Source organism: Podarcis pityusensis, assembly GCF_964106645.2.
Source record: "Podarcis pityusensis genome assembly, chromosome: 15".
Classification (NCBI taxonomy): domain Eukaryota; kingdom Metazoa; phylum Chordata; class Lepidosauria; order Squamata; family Lacertidae; genus Podarcis; species Podarcis pityusensis.
Window position 1 is genome coordinate 16709034 of NC_138040.1, and position 20761 is coordinate 16729794.

The 20761-nt window shown below is 50.9% G+C and overlaps 1 protein-coding gene across 1 annotated transcript in view; it reads left to right on the plus strand.

Moving 5' to 3' along the window:
- The window catches only part of LRRC75A (leucine rich repeat containing 75A), a 29558-nt gene that overhangs the window by 6512 nt on the left and 2285 nt on the right, over positions 1 to 20761 (plus strand). Inside the window, exons 2-3 of the mRNA XM_080983810.1 lie at positions 5720 to 5848; positions 13386 to 13498. Of these exons, the coding sequence (XP_080839936.1) occupies positions 5720 to 5848; positions 13386 to 13498 (242 nt within the window). The remainder of the gene's footprint in view (positions 1 to 5719; positions 5849 to 13385; positions 13499 to 20761) is intronic.

Consider the following 20761-nt stretch of genomic DNA (forward strand, 5'->3'; position numbering starts at 1 on the left):
CATGGCAGGGTAGGTGTGGTGGCTTGTTAGTAGGAGGCATTGGGCACAAGCAGACCTCTGCTAACACAGAAATAGTACCTCGGGTTGAGAACTTTGCTTCAGGATGAGAACAGAAGTTGTGCGGCGGCAGCGGGAGGCCCCATTAGCTAAAGTGGTACCTCAGGTTAAGAACAGTTTCAGGTTCAGAACGGACCTCTGGAACGAATTAAGTTCTTAACCCGAGGTACCACTGTATTTCTAGGGGCAAGTGCCCCCCCCACAGGTGAGAAGAGAACTTCCCATCAAATGCAGAGTGGCTTTTTGTGGATGGTGGGTTGGAGGGGGGAAGGTTGGTGGCAGCAGCAGCCTCCGTGGAAAGGGGAACTTTGCTGCTGCCTCTGCCACAGCACAGAGTCCCATCTTGCTCCCTCTACACACACACACACACACACACACACCCCTGGCCGGAAGCGGCACAGCTGCCTCTGTTGCCCTCCCACCCGCTGTGCTGCCTGATGGAGGGATCCTCTTGGCAGTCTTGTGCTTCCTGCTCCGGCTTCCCAGCCAGTTTCTCTCTGCTGATGCTGGGGGAGGGGCAGCGCTGATTCTCCCCCTGCTTTGTTTTCTCTCTGATGAGTCTGTGTGAACCATTGGGCGGGAGCCCCTCTGCATCTGCTTCCCTGTGCCTCTTCCTTGGCTCTCCTTGGCTGTGGGAGGAACAGAATAATGACCCCGGGAGCTGTTTCTGCAGAGAGAGGAGGAAGATTTCAGGGGGTGTGGTGTGAGAAATAAAAGGATCTGAATAATAAGAGCATTGAAAGCAGCGAACCTTGTCCTCCCTGCTCCTAAGAGAAAGAGAGAGAGAGCTCTTCCCCCTGACCCTCCCTCACTGACTTCCACTTTCCATGTACAGTGGTACCTCAGGTTACAGACGCTTCAGGTTACAGACTCCGCTAACCCAGAAATAGTACCTCGGTTTAAGAACTTTGCTTCAGGATGAGAACAGAAATTGCGTGGCAGTGGCATGGCGGCAGCAGCTGGAGGCCCCATTAGCTAAAGTGGTGCCGCAGGTTAAGAACAGTTTCAGGTTAAGAACGGACCTCCAGAACGAATTAGGTTCTTAACCCGACGTAACACTGTAGATCTCTTTGTGACCTCCCCACCTGGACCCAGGAGGGGGCTGTACCACGTGCCGGTTGCGAGTGTGACTGTAGCTCACTCCCAAATCTGCTCTTGTGGCAGCTTTTTTCTGCTTTAGCCTCCAGCTTCTCCCAAAGGGAGAGATTTCTAAACTGGGTTGGCACTGACGAGTGAGTGACTGCAATGCGTGGGTCATTTGGAGGCTGAGTTTGAGGGGGGGGGGGAGAGACGGGCCCACCTACCGCACCCTGTGATCCAGTAGTCGCAGTTGGGGATGGGTACAAGGAGCAGGCATGCAGCCCCTGGAGAGACCTCCTGTAGCAGCATTTAATAGAATTTGCTGCTGCTGCTGCTGGGGACAATTTTCAGCATGGGGCAGGTGGGAGTTGAGTGCCTTAAGCAAAAGTGGGGTTGGACAGTGTGTGTTTCCAGCTGTCTCGGAGCCCTGGACTGGAAGGTTGCTGCTGCCTCACATAAGGAGCCCCAAAGGAGTTCAAGTTGCTCTGGATCTTCTTCCAAGGAAAGGGCTGCCCTAAGAGCCAGAGGGCAAGGACCCAGGGCCTGGGAACCGGCAGGCAGCTACTAGCTCCCCCTTCCTGAGCCCTCAGTTGTGCTGGATGGGCCCAGAGAACAGCCGGGAGTTTGGAAAAGGGATATAGGAGTGAGGAGTCTGTTAAAGTGGGTAAATGTTGGGGAGGCAAGGGATTCACGGTGGGAGCATGGCACTTCTAGTGGGAACAGCAGCTGCCCATTTGGAGAAACAAACTTTGCTACAATATGAGGAGGAGGAAGAGGAAGTAAAGTAGTTAAAAGAGACAGAAAAGGACAGAGTTTCAGTGGTGGCTGGAGTTGTTGAGACAGAAGGAAGTTTGATAGCTGTTATAATTCCTAGGGTTGTCACATAATTGAAGTTTTTGAGCTATTTTTAAGGAAATTCACCAAAAAATCAACACTTCCGACATGGGTTGCTATATGTCCAGGTTTTCCTGGACATTTTCTACCAATTTTCAGAAATTCTGCCCGGATGCTATTTTCAATGGGCAAACCCCGTATCGTTTGAGAAATCCCAGTTGTATGGCAGCCCTATACAGTATTTGCATACTGAGTGTGTTAATGGGAATTGGAAAAGTTTATGGGGACGATATGGAGTGAAATAACAGCTTTCCTGTAATCAGGTTGTGGTAGCCCCACGGGTGGTCATTTGGGTGTGGGGAAAGGTGGAAGAAGTGGAGAACTGGGAGGGCTGGGCTGTTAAAAGGATGTGGGAATGTAAATTCCTCGTCTCTAGCTCCCCAAAATAGTGGGTGCTGCTCCCAGGATGTCTTCACAAGTTAAAGAGTCTCTAGAACAGGAATCCTTAAAATCCTGCCCGTCATGACTCAAGGTCATCTGATCCCACGACTGCTAACATCTTTAATCATGGTTCCACCATGATCACCTCCCTTCGAGGTCAGGTGCTCAGACGCTTAAAATGTGAATCCCTTGAGAGGCAGGCAAGGGTTATTTTAATGTCTGAGATAATGTCTGAGATAATGGGGAAAGTGTCCAGGCCAGTTTCTTAGTGAGCCCAATGTTTCTTAAGGTAGGACTTTCTTGTCCTATGGGACTTCTGAGCAGGAGAGCTCCTAGGATCCATATCTTTGAGTCCTGCTGCTCTTGCTCTGTCTCTGTTCAGGCCCAGAGGCACCAAGGACTCACGGCCACTTGAGTCATATGCCCAGACAGTCGGCATTCATCTCGGGGGGGGGGGGGGGAATCCTTGATGTGACAGCTCAGAAGAAGCTGACACTATTTTGGAAAGGCTTGCAGTTTGGCCTCGAGAGAATTACCTGCAGCTCTGTTTTCACTGGGATAAAATGCTCCTCTCCCAAATTTTGCCCAGACTGACATCAGTCATCAGTGCTGTCTTCTGGGTGATGGCTTTGGCAAGGCTTGGCGCTTGCTTGGTGTCATCTATCCTTCTTGATGGGCATTTTTTATTTTGGATGGGGATGGGAAAGGCCTTGCATTCTGTTCCCCACCCCCCACCCCAAGGTCCATTGACTTGTAGAGAAACCCGGGTTTCTGGAGCCCTTATCCAAGTTGTCGGGTCACTTAAAGATTTGCTTCCTGTTCGTGGAACAAAGGCAGTGTGTCAGCTCTGTTGCTACATTATTTGCTGTTGCCAAATTCGACAGAAACGGTCAGTCGCTGTTGCTCAACTGATGTCTGTGTCTGGCAGTTCCTTCTCTTTCTTTGCATATTCTGCCCAAAAGATGCTCTGTGTGTTGCACGTTTCATCTCAGCTTTGGAACAAGAGTGTCCTCGTTTCTCTCTCTTCTTGTTGTGACTTTCTGTTGTGGTTGCAAATGACTTGCCTGAAGCTGCCCCTGTGGCCTTGGCCCATTGTGCAGCTGAAGGTGGTTCAGGTGAAGTGGTCCCGGCTTCCCAGCCACTGAAGCCCATTCCAGTGACAAATTCTATGGTGGGGTAGTAGACTGATGATACATGTGGACTAGCCCACGAAAGGGCCCAACCACCAAGCAAACTGGCATCTCTCTCTTATGCTATTTGAAATGGCTTGTTGAGTCTTTTTGCTGGAGAGCAAAAAAAAGGGGCATGTGATCACCTCCACCAGCACTTTAACAAGTTGATGATCTCTGGAGTGGGAAGAGACCCCTCTGCATTTCAAGCACTCTCTCTCTCTCTGCCTCAGGAACTCCCTGAATTCCTCTTGCACACAGAGTGGGTATTTCTGCAAATCACAAGGTGGAGTTTACTTCATGCACAGAGAAGCAGTGCGGGTGCATGGTGCTCTTGCTATGGGGGTATTTGCACAAAATTCCTTGCAGGAAATGCAATAAAAGGGGGCTGCTGAGAGTCCTTGCACAGAAGGGGGTTTCACTCCTCAGTGTTCAGAACAGATACAGGAGCCCATTGGCACAGGCCCTAAACCACCTTCCTTCCTCCCCTACTTCCCCCTGTTTACTGGGGAGGTTTGTTAACAGCCGTCTTGGTTGATAGATAGCCCAGTGTGCTCAGCTGGGAGGCAATTTGCCCAGTCAAGTCAGACTCTCAGTGACAGACTGTGCCAGGGATGAGCTCATCTGGCTTGGATGCTGCTCTCACTTGGGGAGGTTTCAACTATAGGGTGGGGAGGGGAAGCATCACTGTGCTGCAGCAATTTGGGGCTTGTGCGTGCGTGCGCTGAATGCTCATTTCAAGATGGGAGAGGGGCAGAATTTTATGGGCTCTGTGTTTCAGAACATCCCCTAAGGGATCCAGAAGTGCTCACAGTGACATGATGCAATTGCTCCCCCAGCAACCTCCACTTGACCCTGGCTGGTTTTCAAGTGTCAATGGGTGGCTTTGCCAGACTTGATGGCTCACCTTCCTTCTCCAGCTGACAGGGCTGGCAGGAGTTCAGTTTCTGACACCCTGTTCCATCCAACCACTGCTCAGGTCACACATTGGAATGAATGAAAACTGGGGAAGCAGCAGGTTCCCCAGAGCAGCATAAGGGATCCCAGGCAGAAATAAACCTTTTTGATTGCACTGACGAGGTTTCATATTGCTGTCTCCCACCCATCCACCAAGACCCCTTCTGTGGGAAGGAACACCCACCCACCCTCCTCCTCCTGTTTTCAAAAGTTAGAGTGGAGATGCAGTTGAGCAATTGGCCTGAATCTGTGTGGGGCTGCTCCCCATTGCTGCCTGTGCCTGCGGTTCTGCCCACCTAGGGACCTTTCCCTTTCAGAGGGGCCTGTTCAAATCTCCTCTTGCAAGTGGAGCTGCCAAGGAGTGAGGGAGCAGAAGTTGGTCCAGGGCCATGGGGGCATCAATGTGACCCACCTGGCTGGTTGAGCAGTGTGGATGAGTGGGAGGAAAACTCACCCTTCCCTCCTTGACCCACACAGCCCTACAAGTCCACTCGACCCATCAGGTGCCTCAGCAAACAGTTGGCGTGTGAGGAAGAGAGTCAAATGACCTCTGCTCCTTCTCCCACTTCAGGGGTGCTCTTACACCAGGGGTAGGCAACCTAAGGCCCGGGGGCCAGAGGCGGCCCAATCGCTTTCTCATTCCGGCCTGCGGACGGTCCGGGAATCAGCGTGTTTTTACATGAGTAGAATGTGTGCTTTTATTTAAAATGCATCTCTCGGTTATTTGTGGGGCATAAGAATTCATTCATTTCCCCCCCAAAAAATATAGTCCGGGCCACCACATGGTCTGAGGGATGGTGGACCAGCCCATGGCTGAAAAAGGTTGCTGACTCCTGTCTTACACTTATGCCCAGAATGCAGCCTTCTCATTGGGGGCATCTGGGTGGCCACTGAAGAGAGGCCTTTGGCCTGATCCAGCTGGCACCTCTTATCTACTTAGTGGTGCCCATCCAGACTTAGGCAGCTTCTCGGGTCAAGACAGCCCCAACCCTAAAATCCTCAAATACTGGGGTATGGTGGGGTAGTGGCCTTGTAGTGCAGCCTTCCTGAACGTTTGGGTGTCGGCTCTGGGTGCGATTGCAGGGCTGTGGCTGCTGGCATTGCCCAGTTGCTGAAGTTTGCCTGGTTTGCCTGGGCACTCCAAGGTGCCCTCCCACCTGACTGGCTTTGCTCCTTTGCAGGACCTGGGCATGGAGTCGACTTCGCTGGATGACGTCCTGTATCGCTACGCCAGCTTCAGGAACCTGGTTGATCCAATTACCCATGACCTGATCATCAGCCTGGCCAGGTACATCCACTGCCCCAAACCGGTGAGTGCTTGGTGGAGTTTGCTTTGGGCTGTTGAAAGGAAGAGTGAGAAGCTGGGGGCAGGGGGGCGATAGCTGCTGCTTCCTCCTTCTCAAGAGGAGGCATGTTGTGGGTGTGTTCATAAGCTCTGGACTTTGATATTCCAGAGTCTGGCCATGTTGGCTGGGGTGGGGTGGGAGGGAGGGTTACATGCCCAGTCCAGAGTCAGGCATTGCTGGCCCCTCTCCTTCTCTTGCAGTCATTCCTACATTTTATTACCGTTTAAAAGAGCAAAACATGCAGAAGAGGCAGCCTGTTTGGGGCTGGGGAAGTGACACCCAACTACACCCCTCCCCATCCCTCAAAGTCCAAGTCTCCTCTGCAGCAGAGTGCGGCATGTTAACATGATTGGCAGAAGCTGACAATTTTCTGCCATGATAAACTTCATTAGTGGCATTGCACTAAGTTTTGCTCAGACTAGCTCTACTGAAACGAAGGAGCATGACTAAGTGAGGTCCGTTCATTTCCGTGAACTCGGCCCAATGTCCCCCATGCACTCCTCAAGGTGATGACGCACCTGCCTCCCGGCTGCCCCCTCCTCCTTGTCTCGCCTTCCTCTCCCTCCAGGCAGCCTTTGCTTATCGCTCCCTATAATGGGATTAGATTTCTCCTGGGAGATTTTCACAGACAAGTCTTCAGCTGATGATGGCAGTCTCTTGAGATTTCTGGGTTACTCTCTGCAGCTGCATCTGATGGGAGGCGAGATGCTTTTTTGCTCTTCTGATGTGGGGGAGGGAAGTTCAGAAGAGTCTACGACTTTCTTCTCCTTGGCTTTGTTCTTCCTGCTTGCTCAGGGCTGGGCTCATTCTTGGCTCGGCTCCTCTCCTGGGGGAGAAATGCCTCCATTTCTTGCCTGTCCATAAACCACAGCATTCCACACCTCCCTTTGTTACTGTAGCCACTCAGCGCTGACCGACATACATCCAACACCCATGCTAATACCATTTCCAGGTTTTCCCCCAAAAGGTCTTGGCCCTGACCATTGGTCAGCCTTCCCCAGCCTTGGCCTCCAGCTTCCACCATCCCTGGCCATGCTGGCTGGGGAAGATGGGAGGTCCAGGTTGGGGAAAGCTGCTGCAGATGGACTGGAATTTCCAAGGGTTGATCCCTCTGACTCCAGCCTCTGAAGGTTGTGGGTGAATCTTTGGTCAACCAGCCGCTGCCCTTGGGAGCCAACCTTGCATGGTTGGTTGTGTGTTCCAGGGCGAGCTCCCTGCCAGTGAGACATCTCTCTACACAGGCACCCACAGCCTTCCAGATAAGCTGATGCAGTCTACACGACCCTTAAAAACCCCCCAACAATAATGTTTTCAGGGTTTAAACCAAGCCAATGCTTCCTATCCGAGCAGGGATCCTGGACTAGCAATCCCATCCCTGGAAAGTGGTGCTTCTCCAGAAAGAGGCGATGGACCAGCTCTGAGCGACTGGTGCTGCAATGTTTTATTGATGCTTTGCGAGAGTAATTGCCGTTTGAGTTCAGTTCATTTAATAATGTAATTGAGGGATGTGAGTTACTAAACAGGTAGGAAGTGTATTGATTCTTTCCCCCCTCAGGCTAATCTTGTTTTTCTACAGGTGAGGAACTGCGATGAGAATCTTCCCTTTAATTGAGAGTGGGGGGCTGGGATATGCAGGCTCAGGATATTTTTCTTCTCCCCCACCCAAAAAACCCCCTGCTGTGCAGCAAGTGGGTCGAACAGACTTAATGTGGGTGAGATGAACGACTTAATCAAGGAGATGAGCGGCAGCAGAGGAAGAAAGACTTGCAGGGGGAACAGGCATACATGCAGAGGGCGTGTTGTTTGGAAAGCAGGGGCACATTGGTGGCTGCAGCCAAATGATGCAGCTTTGACCGCTAATAAACCCTCATTTCCTTGAAACAGGCTCCTCCCTCGCTGTCGTCATTAAAACATGCTTGTTGACAACTGAATAAACAACAAATAGAATTCCTTAAAGTTAACAGTATTTTTGTTTTTTATAAAGTGGCGTATGATGCGTTGTTTACTCCAGCTGCATTTGGATAGTCGCTAGGAGCGAAAAGGAACACTCTGTTTTTCATTTCAGCATTTGGGCTCCTGTGTGAATGCAGTTGCCCTGAGCAAGGCTCCTTAACCTGCAGGCTGAGTTAGTGAGGTTTCAGAGGTCTCTGGGGCAAGGTTTCAGAAGAGAGGCTTGCTGGAGTTGGGCATTTTATTTTATTTTATTGGAATTGATTCATGGAGCTGGGTGTGGGTGTAGCTATGTGTGCAAGGAGGCGGCCATCTTAGGTGGCACCTACTTTTCCCCCCACCTGGGTTTTGGGGATGGACCTGGTCAGTAGTGGTGGCCAAGGGGGGGCAGGTGGAGCAACCACGTTTCTGAATGTTATTCATTTGGCATTTTCCCCCTATCTAAACAAAGCGCCTCTCTGTTAGGATGGTTAAAGCAAGCCTGGAGATGTGTGAGCAAGAAAAAGGAAGTCTCAGTCCCTGGTTCCCATTGCCATTGTAAATTCTTCCAGTTGCTCTTTCCTTCTCTTTTGTTGCACAGAATGACACTCAGGTTTTTACTGGGGCTGTGGCCAATGCGGCTCCAGCACTTCTTAGAACACCCATCTGCTGGTACTTCTCCTGCGACCCTCTGTTTGGTCTCCAGGACAGCAAATCCAGAAACCTGCTTGCTATGCACCCTCTCCGTCTGCTCCTAACACACACACACACACACACACACACACACACACACACACACACACCCTGCACCATCTCTCAGCTCTGCATTGCCAGTTAGCACTTCTCTGGCTTAGCGTCTCTCCTTCGGCCTCCTTGGCTGCGAGATGTTCATGCCGGTGCTCTTGCTGTGGGACGTGATGGCGGCCCGGCGTCTGCTGGTGACAAACTGGGCCAGCGCATCCTCTGTGTCCCCAAAAGGATGTTGCAGAGAAGGGAACACGGAGTCTCTCCCCACAGGTTCTCCGAGTCAGATTGCAGCCGGTTGCCAAGCCCAAAATTAGTCTGGAGCAGATTGCTACTTCCCCCGACGGGAGTCTTTGGCATTCTGGTCTTCTCTGGGAAGATGCTGCATGTTTGGCCTCTGGGAAGGGCTGGGAGCGTCACCACTGTGAAGTCACAAGGGCTCAGAGTGACACAACTGAGCAAAGGTGCTTTCGCCTTATGCTGGAGGACTTTGAATAAAAGGTTTGTTCTCCTGGTAGAACAAAAACCCGCTTTCAGTTATCAGTCCGCTGTCTTTGCTTTTGCTGCACAAATATATTTTCTTCTCTCTCTCTCTGCTTGTCTACAAAGACCCACAGTCTTCCCAAATGTCACCATCCAGCCTGTGTCCACCCACGGAGCAGGGCTGCTGCACATGGCCTTGTTTTTGCACATGGTGACATGGCCTCTGGGCGGTTGCCTAACTGATAGGACCAGTTAGATTCCCACTTCAAGGAATGCCCTGCCCGTCCCATGCCAAGGCCTCCCAAAGCTCTCCTTCCTTCCTCCAGCCCCTCCGAAGCAGGAGGAATGATCCACAGTGCACTGCTACCTGCCCTCCGTGGTCCATATCTTGCTTTGTAAAATAGGTCGCCATGAATATTTCACGCGGCTTGATAAAGAATTCATGCAGTAATTCAGCAGGGGGCTGGCTTGGATGGAGCAATTAGTTGCTTTCCTGTTGTGGGGAGGGGTGGGGGGCACACGGCACCTGGCTGAGTCACCAGTCCCTGCTAGGAGCTCCACCCCACGCAACCCTGCCTGCTGACCTGAGAATCCTTCCTGAGATTCCAAGTTTTGCTTCTGTGCAGAGTCCCACAAACGCAACACACAACCCTACCAGCAAAGGGAGCTCTTGGCCCTCTGCAGCCTGTGAGAATAGGGAGCCCTTATGGCCTAGCCTAGAGCGAATCCCAGAGACCAGCAGAACGGGGGTGGCAGTTTGCCTTTCCTGCCCTCAAGAATGGCAGCCAGCCAGACCAGACCAGCTGTCTTTAGTTCTGGCACCCACAGAGGAAGGTGCTCTGTTGTGAAGTGGAGGGGGGGTGGCAGCGGAGACCTGGATCATACTCATGCATGACTGACACTATGTCTTAATTCTCTCGGAGCAAGATGGGGACAGGGAAGTGGCTTTTTGTTTCATTAAAAAAAAAATCAGTGTTTCAAAATAGTCATAAATATACAGTGGTGCCCCGCAAGACGAATGCCTCGCAAGACGAAAAACTCGCTAGACAAAAGGGTTTTGTGGTTTTTGAGCTGCTTCGCAAGACGAATTTCCCTATGGGCTCGCTTCGCAAGACGAAAACGTCTTGCGTTTTTTGCAAGTTTGTTTCCTTTTTCTTAACACTGTTAATACAGTTGCGACTTGACTTCGAGGAGCAACTCATAGAACACGGTGTGGTAACCTTTTTTTAGGTTTTTGGTGATTTTTGAAGCTTTTCCAAAACTTTTCCGACACCGTGCTTCGCAAGACGAAAAATTCGCTAGACGAAAAAACTCGCGGAACGAATTAATTTCATCTTGCGAGGCACCACTGTAGTTTGCAAAATATTAAAGGCACTTATTTTAAAAGATATATATTACAAAATTATGCAATAAGCAACGGAAAGGTCAGGATGGGGAGGGAATCGGTATCAATTCGGAGCTTATTTGTACATTTCTTAACAGTAACATGAGCATATAGGGAGAAGGAAAGTTGTGGCCTATATTTTCTTAAAGCAACCATAGACTTCTGAATGCTGGATGCAGGTTCAAATTGTGCAAACCATGCTTAATAAAAAAAGCATGCCATATTGCAGAGAATTCATTAGTTTTATTTTGCCCTCTTGCTACTTTTAATTTGCAAGTAAGTTTTTCCAACAGCACCATCTCACCCACTTTGTTGTACTATGCCAAGAGGGCAGCCCCATTTAAGTCTTTCCAGTGCCTGGCAAGAGTAGCCCTGGTGGCCAATAATAAATGCAACACCATCTCTCTGCAGTGTGTGGGGACATTTCCAGTTTCAAATAGATTTAGGAGTGCTATCTGCAGGGAGGCAACGATCTCACGGTCAACAATTTTACCTATTTCTTGAAAAATTGAGTTCCAGAAGAGCTGTACTTTGGCACAGGACCACCACACATGTATATACGTGTAGCAGTTTCTTGGCAACCACTCCAGCATCTCAGCAAGGAAGAAGGAGCTGCATAAGCCAGTCTGCGAGTGGTTAAAGACCACCTATGGATTATTTCCAGTGTCAGCTCTCTATTTCTTGCTGAGATGTGTGTTGTTTATGGGAGCGGAGGGATTATTGCCGTTGGTTTCTCGCATGTTTATTTTAGATTTTGTAGCGATTTACAGTGGTACCTTGAGTTACAAACGCCTCAGGTTACAAACTCCGCTAACCTGGAAGAGTTACCTCGAGTTGAGAACTTTGCCCCAGGATGAGAATGGAAATTGTGTCCCGGTGGTGCAGCGGCAGCAAGAGGCCCCATTCGTGAAAGCACGCCTCTAGTTAAGAACAGTTTCAGGTTAATAACGGACCTCCGGAACGAATTAAGTTCATAACTAGAGGTACCACTGTATGTGGCAATTGTTCGGTTTGGTTTTGTATTTTTAAAAAATGTTTCCTTTATTGTTTATGACCACTTTTGTCATAGGTTTCTATTGTTTTCATGTCGTAAGCTACGTTTTAATCTCCAAGTATGTGCGTTGGTCCTGAGAGCCCATTGGCCTCCTCTCTGCCCTCCTTTCAATGACCGTAGAAGGAGACAAGCGTGCTCCGCTCCCCCATTTGCCCTTTGGAAGCAGTGGAGTTTGACCCCACATGGCTGACAAGGGGACAAGAACCAGGGCAGGTGCTCAAGGAGCTGTAAATTTGATGGGTGAGAGCAGGCTGCTGGCTTTGGGCTGGTCAGCGAGCTGCCTTTGCCAGCACAAAAGGCCAAGCCATATAGCTCTGCTCTACTCATTTAGCAGGCTGTTCCCGACTCCATCCCGTATGTTTTCTTTGTCCTGTTGGGAGCGCTGCTCTCAGGGATGCTGACCAGGGTGTCTTCCTGGACTTTGCCTCCTCCCTCTGGCTGCCTTTGTGCTAGGAGCGTGAGTGTTTGCGGTGCAGCAGGAGGGTCGCCTCCTGCAGCCAGAGGCAGGTGGATCTGCTGAGCTCCCTGTCCGCATCATCTTCTGAACTGAGGCTCATCCATCTTGGTTTGGCTTGGTGAAGGCTGAGCAGGGAACCCTCAGTTGACTCAGACAAACATACTTTTACGGCCCCAGGAGTCAGATGGGGCTCCACCTGCCACCTCTTCCTCCCTTGCCATGGTTCTGATTTGGGGCTTTCTCTGCGGGTTAAGCCACAGAGCCTAGGACTTGCCGATCAGAAGGTCGGTGGTTCGAATCCCCGCGACGGTGTGAGCTCCCGTTGCTCGGTCCCTGCTCCTGTCAATCTAGCAGTTCGAAAGCACGTCAAAGTGCAAGCAGATAAAGAGGTACCGCTCCGGTGGGAAGGTAAACGGCGTTTCCGTGCGCTGCTCTGGTTTGCCAGAAGCGGCTTAGTCATGCTGGCCACATGACCCGGAAGCTGTATGCTGGCTCCCTCGGCCAATAAAGTGAGATGAGCGCCGCAACCCCAGAGTCGGCCATGACTGGACCTAGTGGTCAGGGGTCCCTTTACCTTTACTGCCATTGTCATATGAAGATGCCAAACTGACCATGTGAAGCTGGCAGCATCAACCGCCCTGCCTGCTTAAGCCAGCAAATGCTTGGGGGGACGGGGTGGAGGGTGGTGTTCCAATAAAGTTTGGAGTGGTGGGATTGAGCTGGAAAAGCATGCATGGGCCCTTTTTAATTAGATGCGCTATTTGAAGTTGCCTTAGGATGGCTCATGCTCTAGATGGGATGGCAAAGAGCTTATTGAGTAATGGAACCATAGGCTTTGAAGGGACCCCAAGGGTAACCAGCCCAGGCCCCACCAATATGGGAATCTCAGCTGAAGAATCCTTGAGAGGCAGCCATCCGACCAGGCCTAGCTTAGCTGAACCTCCCAGTGATGTTGCATCGTAAGGAGAAATGTCCTGCTGATATTTTGTTTTCTAGCTGGCCTGGGTAAGGTGAATGGGGTGGGAGTTTAAAAGCCTCCCCCCACCCCAGGAGCTGGCGGAGGCACAGAGGCTGTTTTGCCTGCTCTTCCTCCTTGTTATGTACTAAGCCTGGATCCTAGAACAATAGGCAGGTAGGATCCTAGAATGCAACAACTGATTGGCTTGCAGGAGAAGACCAATCAGGCTCCAGGAGGAAGTTAATCAGCCTATTAGGCTGGTAGGATTATAGATTACAACAACTGATTGGCCTGCAGAAGACCAATCAGGCTCCAGGAGGGAAGCAGAATCAGCCAATCAGACGGGACTCACTTTGTAAACAATGTATATAAGGGCCTGAGGTTTGGGGGGAAACTCAATCACTGTTTTAGCAGCTGCAATAAAGAGTATGAAATCACTTCTATGTTGACTGGTGCCTGTGCAACTGACCCCCTTCCCAATTCCTCTTGCAGGAAGGCGACTCTCTGGGAACCATGGAGAAGCTCTGCAGGCAGCTGACTTACCACCTGAGCCCCCACTCTCAGTGGCGACGCCAGGGCATTGTGAAGAGGAAGCCGCAGGCCTGGTGAGTGAGACTGGGGGGGGCGGGACTGGTAGAGGGGCGTTCGTGGGGGAGCTGAGGGTGGGACGGGCGGGCTTGGGGCAGAGGTGGAGCCACCAGCAGTGCAAAGGAGCCTCCATCCCAAGTCACTGCAAAATGACTTGTGTCTCCTCCTGACCATAGAGTTGGAAGGACCCTAAGGGTCACATCTAGTCCAACCCCCCTGCAATGCAGGAATCTTTTGCCCATTGTGGGGCTCGAACCCTGAGATGAAAAGTCTCCAGCTCTACCAGCAGAGCTGTCCCAGTCATTTAACGTCTGTCTGTTCAGCCAAGGAAGAAAAAAAGACAGGAAATCTCGCCTTCAGTGGGTGGCAGCATTTGGTGAAAAGACTCTGGGCTCTGTGAGCTAATGAACTCTGTCTTCTGGCCTTTTCTGTGATGTTGGAGCACATGGGGTGAGCCAGGCCCTCCTTGGAGGCACTGTCTGTCCTCTGCGTGGCTTGAATGGTAAAATGGCAAAATGTCAGGAGGGCTGTTGGATCGGGGCCTGGTACTTGGAAAGCAGATGAGGCTGGTGGAGTGCCCAGTTCAGCTGCCCAACTAGCGCTTTCTGTGGGCTGCCACCCTCACACTGTGGTCCTTTTCTCTCTTCTCCATTCTCACCGAAGCCTCTTTTCCTGCTGTCTCCTGCCCTGCCCTCTCCAGGCTAGGAGTTTTCTGCTGGGGGCTGCGACCAGCTGGTTGGGGCACCTTCAGACCCTTTATGTCCCCCACCAAAACAGAAAAGAGGTTTGGAGTGGCTTTGAAGCATGGCCTGAATAAGCAAATACTTCTTTTGTATGCCCAGCAAAGCCTGGTCTGTCTTGGATATGATGGGGGCGGGTGGGAGGGGACATGGCCTGCAGCCCACCCCCTGCGCTGATGTCCACTTAAGTCGGATATAATCCTGGTTACTCTTGATGTGGCCGTGAGGACCCTTTGGGAAGACAAGAGACCCGAGGAACTCTCTGAAGCATAAATTAAAGGATTTGGTTGGATGTTTCTAATTACCAGCCCCATTTTTAATTAGCAGTTTGCTCAGTGTGTGTGTTCCTGACTTCTAACAGACTTGATTGCATTATTTCCTGTCAAGAGATGCAAGTCGGTAGCTGGAGTGCAAAAGGCCTATTCTGGGGCAGAGAAAACCTCCCAGGCAGTGCTGTCTCTCAGGGACCAGTTTGTGTGTGCAAAGGCCATTGTGGGTGGGAGGGGGGGGGTTTGCAGGGGCGGGGGGGAATGTGGAAGCCAGCAGGCCCCAGGGAGAGCTCTACCTTTGCAACCCACTTGGAGCTTTGGAGAGGAATGGCAGAAGCCTTCCACATAAATTCCTAGCAGTGGCATTTTTGCGTCTTGAGTCTGTGGCTTGGTGGGGCTGGCCCTGAAGCCAGAGGAGCCTTCTCAGGCCAGCACAGGGTTTGATTTGGGCAGAAGCCATATAAGCCAAGTTCGTGCCCCCAAGCGATCTGCGTACGAATGATTCCTTTTGGCAGAAGTGGGGCTTTTCTTATCAGATAGATCTGAGAATGGGAGAAGACATTCCAGGGGGTAGGTAAAAGTACTTTGGGGCAGGAAAATATAAAAGAACAAGCCTTCTCCACTTAGGGTGGCCTTTCCCCATCTCGTGCCCTCCAGACGTTGGCAGCCAGCAGTTTTCTTGAGGCTGTGGAACTCTGTGCCACAAGGCAACTGCTATGGCGAACTATTTAGCAGTTTCGAAAGATGGATTAGATAGCAGGCCGAAAGTGATTCTGCTAGTTGCAAGCTGATTATGCTGTCCCTTAGGACTGGCTCTGCCCCTGCACCACCACCCATTTTCAGCTGCCTCAAGTAGGCCCAATGGGTAGAAACTTCAAGGAAAACCTTCTCTAATGCTGTAGATTTTGTCTGGCTTGAAACAAAACTTCACATTACAGTGTGTCACTGAGCAAAACCTTGTCTTTAGAAGAATTGTCAATCCTTCGAAAACAGAATATTTCATAGGGAGCTGTTGTTTTTCAGCCGTTTCCAACATTCCCAGTCTTCCTGTTGGAAAAATTGTTAAAATAGGAAGAAACTGAGGGTGCAGAGCTCCTGGCATTTTCCCATCCCCTCTCCCCCCCCCCCCCGCCCCCACTTCCCATCTCTGCCTCTTAAGACTGACCAAGTCATCTTTCCCAGAAGTAACTGTGGGCCCCTTCCTCCCCCAACACCTCACCAATTAGCAGCTAGGGCTGGCAGGGGCGGGATTTGGGGAATATTGGGGGGCAAAGAGTTAAGCAGACAAAATGGTACAGATAGAAATGCCCTGTTTTTAAAACAAAAGAGATGTTGCATTCCACATTTTGTGGAATAGAGTCAGGTGGGCAAAGGCGGCTGTCAGAAGCTGCCAAGAAAAACAGAGAACCTCCACCTTTCCAAATGTAATTACGAGCCAACGAGGACGACGATACTATTACAGTGGTACCTCGGGTTACATACGCTTCAGGTTACAGACTCTTCTAACCCAGAAATATTACCTCGGGTTAAGAACTTTGCTTCAGGATGAGAACAGAAATTGTGCTCCTGCGGCACAGCGGCAGCAAGAGGCCTGCTGGTTAAGAACAGACCTCCGGAACGAATTAAGTTATTAACCCGCGGTACCACTGTATTATTAAAAGATGAATAGTGGTTGAGCCCCTGTCTTTCCTTGCTGGGAGGAGAAGGGAGCCTTTTGCTGCCACCAGGAATCCTTCTGCGTTCCCAGCAAGAATGGTCTCTGGAGACTGAGCAGATTTGGCTGACCTAAGTGAGTGACCTCCTTTGCTCTCTCTTTTCTGCAAGCACAACACACACACACAGAGCTCAAAGAGTTTGCAAAGCAAAGCATATGAGCTCAGCTCTGGTTAGGGATGTTCCCATTTCTGTAGGGTCTGGCCTGGCTCCATGGGAGCTTCCTCCTATCTCTTCCAGCCCCCACTTTCTCTGCTGCGCCAATCCCTTCCTGCCATTGCAGAGGCCTCGCTGGGCATGCAGATAAGCTGGAGCATGTACAGGAGAAGGAAGAGGAGGCCTGGCGCAGTAGGGCTGTTATTGTCTCTCTTGTGTGGAGGGATTCCCCCCACCCCCTCCAGGGTTGGCTTCATAAGCACCTGGAGACCCGTAAATCTTGCAGAAAGAACAGTGCAGAGTTAAGAGCGGCTGTGCCAGCCTCTCCGTGCAAAATGTGGCTGGCTTTGGCTGTTTGTTGCTTCTCTGTGCTGACATTGCTGATTGATAAAAAATATTTGTATGCCGCCCACTCACACAGGATATCAAGGTGCCTTAAAATATGATGTACAAATACAATAAAGCAAGTTTCCTATCCACGCCCCCCTCCCAAGTGCCTGACAATTTCTCAGGGCCTTGGGGGGGCACGTAATGGTTCTTCTGCCTGCTGTAGTGCTTGCAATACACGGTGCTATATTACATTTAAGCGTATTGTTATTGCCTATTTTATTTTGTACCTACTGTGCACGGCTCATAAAGGCTGGGCTTCCCCTCCCTCTGACAGGGGAAATGCGGACTGAAGCCTCTTGTGAGCTCAGGAGCCAGAGGAGAGAGCGAGCTTGCAGGTTGTAGGATGTGCCTAGGTGGAGATGCTCTGTTGCTGGGTAAAGTAAGACAGGGATTGGTAGGGGTTCTTTCCTGGCTTCCTTACTCCCACCCCCGCTAAAAGAAAAAAACCATCTCACCCTGAGTGATCCTGGCTGGGCACCAGCCTTCCTTCTAATCTTTGTTCAGATTAATTGGAGATTAATTTCTGTTTGGCTTCATCTGCCAACCTGCTGTCAGAGAAATTGGAAACACTTTGAAGTTTCCCTCCAGGGGGAAATCCCTGCTGATCTTGGAGGGGCAAGAAGATGCCTCCTGCCTCCCTGTGTTCTTGTCTTCAGGCAGAATGTTAATTTATTTAGGAGTTATTTCTTTAACGGAGAGCCTCTTTTTCATCGTGACACACAGTGACCTGGATCCCCTCCGCTTCCCCTTTGTGATTTTCATCCTACGAACTGAAGTGGGTTTTGTAGCAGCAGATGATGTGATTAAGCCATGAACCCTCTTGGAGAGAACTATTTTGTGGGGTTATTATTGAAGGCAGCAAAAGAGAGAGAATAAAAATGTATGCTTTTTGTTGCGTTGTTAAAATTTAATACTCTGCCCTTGTCTTTTAGATAATTCTGGTTAAAATTTCAGAAGAAAATACTTGCATCTCTACATAGATTACTCTTAGCTGTTAATGGCCCTTGACCCCTTTGCATGTGGCCCTTGATGCCCCTTGCAGCTACCCTATTATCCTACTCCATTAGAGTCCTTCCTTCCTTCCTTCTCCTTTTTCCTGGCTTTTAAGTACCCTCACCCTACTTTTTATATAGTTTCAGAACAATTGGAAGCAGAAATATTTTATTTGATAAAAAGTAAAACATTTACCAAAAAAATAAACACACTTTTTTACTGGTTGCGTGACTCTGGCGGGAGGAGACATTTCCCCCTCAGCTGCCTCTAACAAACTGGTAGGCTCTGTCTGTGTATCATACTAAAGTCAGAAAGGAAATACTTGCATTTACTTCCCAGAGCAAAATCTGCATTTTAATGCCCCAGGCAGAGGCTGCAGGTAGTGAACCACAAGGGTTGCACAAGAGGAAAAGGGTCTGTTCCCAGCAGCTGCCGCCTTGATATCTACCCTCTGCTCACAAGGCCCTTGAAAAGTCTTCGACACCTGCACCTGCAAGTCTTCCCGCCACCCAAAATGAGAGAGGGTTCTTGTCCCATCTGCCACTGTTTTCTGGCAGTTTGTTTTTACTTGTAGACATAACTACAGCCAGCCTGTGGAGCCAGCAAGGCAGCGGATTCCATTTTGTAAGGAAGGAATGTGCAACGGGATTGTTTACGGAGCAGTTCTCTCTCTCTCTCTCTCTCTCTCTCTCTCTCTCTCTCTCTCTAAATGCAGTAATTTGCAGTTTCGATGCAACGCAGGCTGGCCGGGCCTGCGATGGGAGGCAGGCGAGCTCCCAGGTGGGTGGAATCGCTCCTCTGGAAAAAGCAGAGACAGCACTTGTCTCTCACAGGAGTTGCCTCCGTCCTCTGTTTCTCGGTGGTGGGGAACAACTTTAGGATGTAAATTTGACAAGCCCGTCCTCCCCACATGGGCGAACGTTTTACAGGGTGACTCTTCCAAGGGAGCCCCCTCCTCTTCCCTGCTTTTTGCCAAAATTGAACCGTTCTGGGTAGCAGCTGGACTGGAATGGCTCCTGGGGTCTTGAGCGGGGCTCCAGATCCTGCGGACATCTTGAGCCTCATTCTTAAATTGTGTTCTCAGCCACCGAGCACCAGGGGGTGGCCTTCCCCCCCACCCCAGCCTCCGTGGCAAACTCCTTCACCTCCTGCTGCTTCCTCGGCTGTGTCCCTCCAGGCTGCAGCTCCCAGCCAGCTGCTGCCTTCGCTTTAGCGGCACAAACGGCACTTGTCACTTCAGATTCTCTGCTGCCCTTTCTGGCAAGGCTGACTCCTGGCCAGCCAGCGGGAAGGTCAGAGCAGGCAGGCAAGCATCTGAATTGGCTTCCCTTCCTTGCTGTTTAGCATCACAGGGGACAAATTATTTACATCTTAAAACGGATGTTTCTCTCAAGTTCACCAGAAGGGCTCCGCACCCGGCAGGAGAACCCTCTCCTGGCTGCAGCTGCCCCCCTCAGTCGGGGTGGAGTGGGGGACATGGACTGACTGGGGTTGCAGCAGGAGCAGGCTGGAATACCCCTCCCTTGTAGGGCTTGGCTCTGGCACAGACCCTCTCTGGTTCTATGTGTGGCCAACTCTTCATTTGAGGGTTTTCCATTCAGAGAGAGAAAAGCCACCACGATGCCCGATAATCTGTTTTATTCCCTCCCCCACGAATCTCAGATGGACAGCAGCTCAGTCGGGAGCAGAAGGGCTGGGCTGGATGGGAGAGACACCGGATTAAAAATCAACAAACCAGCAACGCATGTGCCTCTGAGCAAGAGCAGAGGGCCCCGTGGCGCAAGGTGACAGTGTACAGGGTGTACAGCTGCCCGCCACCTTGCTTTTCAGCAGTGCTGCGTCGTACAATTGGATTAGGGGCAGGAGGAGTCAGCACAGCAGCGACTGGTGAAGTCTGGCTATGCCTGTGCTTCTGCCCCCCTCACTTGGTTCAGGGAGCGATGTGACTTGTTCTGCTTTTGAGTGGTCAAAGCGTGGCTGGATGCTCTCCAGGCGCCACTATGGCTGTGACTCCGCATCATTGCTGAGGCCACTGACTTCAGCGCCCCCCCCCTGCATCTGAGGCCCCAGAAGGAAGCTTCTTGAGGCGCCTGTGTGGGCTGCTGACAACAGTGCATCTGGGCTGCCTTCTGCTCCAGCCACGAGCCGTGTGATGAATGCCTTGCTTTTGGCCAGCTTCCGCCTGCGGGTCTGTGCCTGCCTGCTCTTGTCTTCAGAAGGGTCCTCGTGTGAGTCAGCGAGCCCTTTCCCCCAAGCAGGGAAGGCGGGTGCTCAGTGGCCACCCACAGGTGGCTCTGCAGGGTGAGGAAGAGCAGCTGGCCCTGGCAGCCGACTCTGAGCTTGGCAGAGACTCTCCACTGCAACGTCAGGCTCTGCAGAATGGTGGGGTAAGGCGGTGCCTACAAAGCCAGAGGAAGGGATTTCATAGGCAGCAGATTTGCACCTCGAAAGCATCTGGCAGCCACAACCTCTGCAGCTCTTTTGCTGGACGGCAGATTACGTTTGAGGGGGAGATGCTGCCACTGCTTAGCATGTTCTTGAGGAGCATTATAGAGTTGAGGGGCTCCCAGGTTCTTTGTCCTGTGGGGTAGATTCCCCCCCCCCCAACTTAAAAAATAAAATGTGCTTCTGTAGGATTGAATCCTAGTTGACAGGGATCCTAAGGGTTATCTAGTCAAGGATTAACTATTTTATTTGGTCAAGGGTTAACTAATTCCCCCCCTAGAAAAATAGCACTGTCTGTGCCTTTTATCCAAACATATATGGAAGTTGAGATGAACCTGTTTTCTCTCCCTCTCTGTCACTTGCTGACCTTACAGGACAGCTTGCTCACCTAAAAATGTAGGTGGACTGCTTTAGCCATTTGGGGAACCCTGGGCTGAATTCTGAGCAAACATGGGAATTTCGTAGCCACGATCAAAACTGATGGCTGCTTGAGCCTTTCTTATACCTGGCCCTGAAATGTCTGCCTGGTTTCTTTCCGTTTCCTCCTTTTTGTGTCCTTAACGGGAGGTTCTCC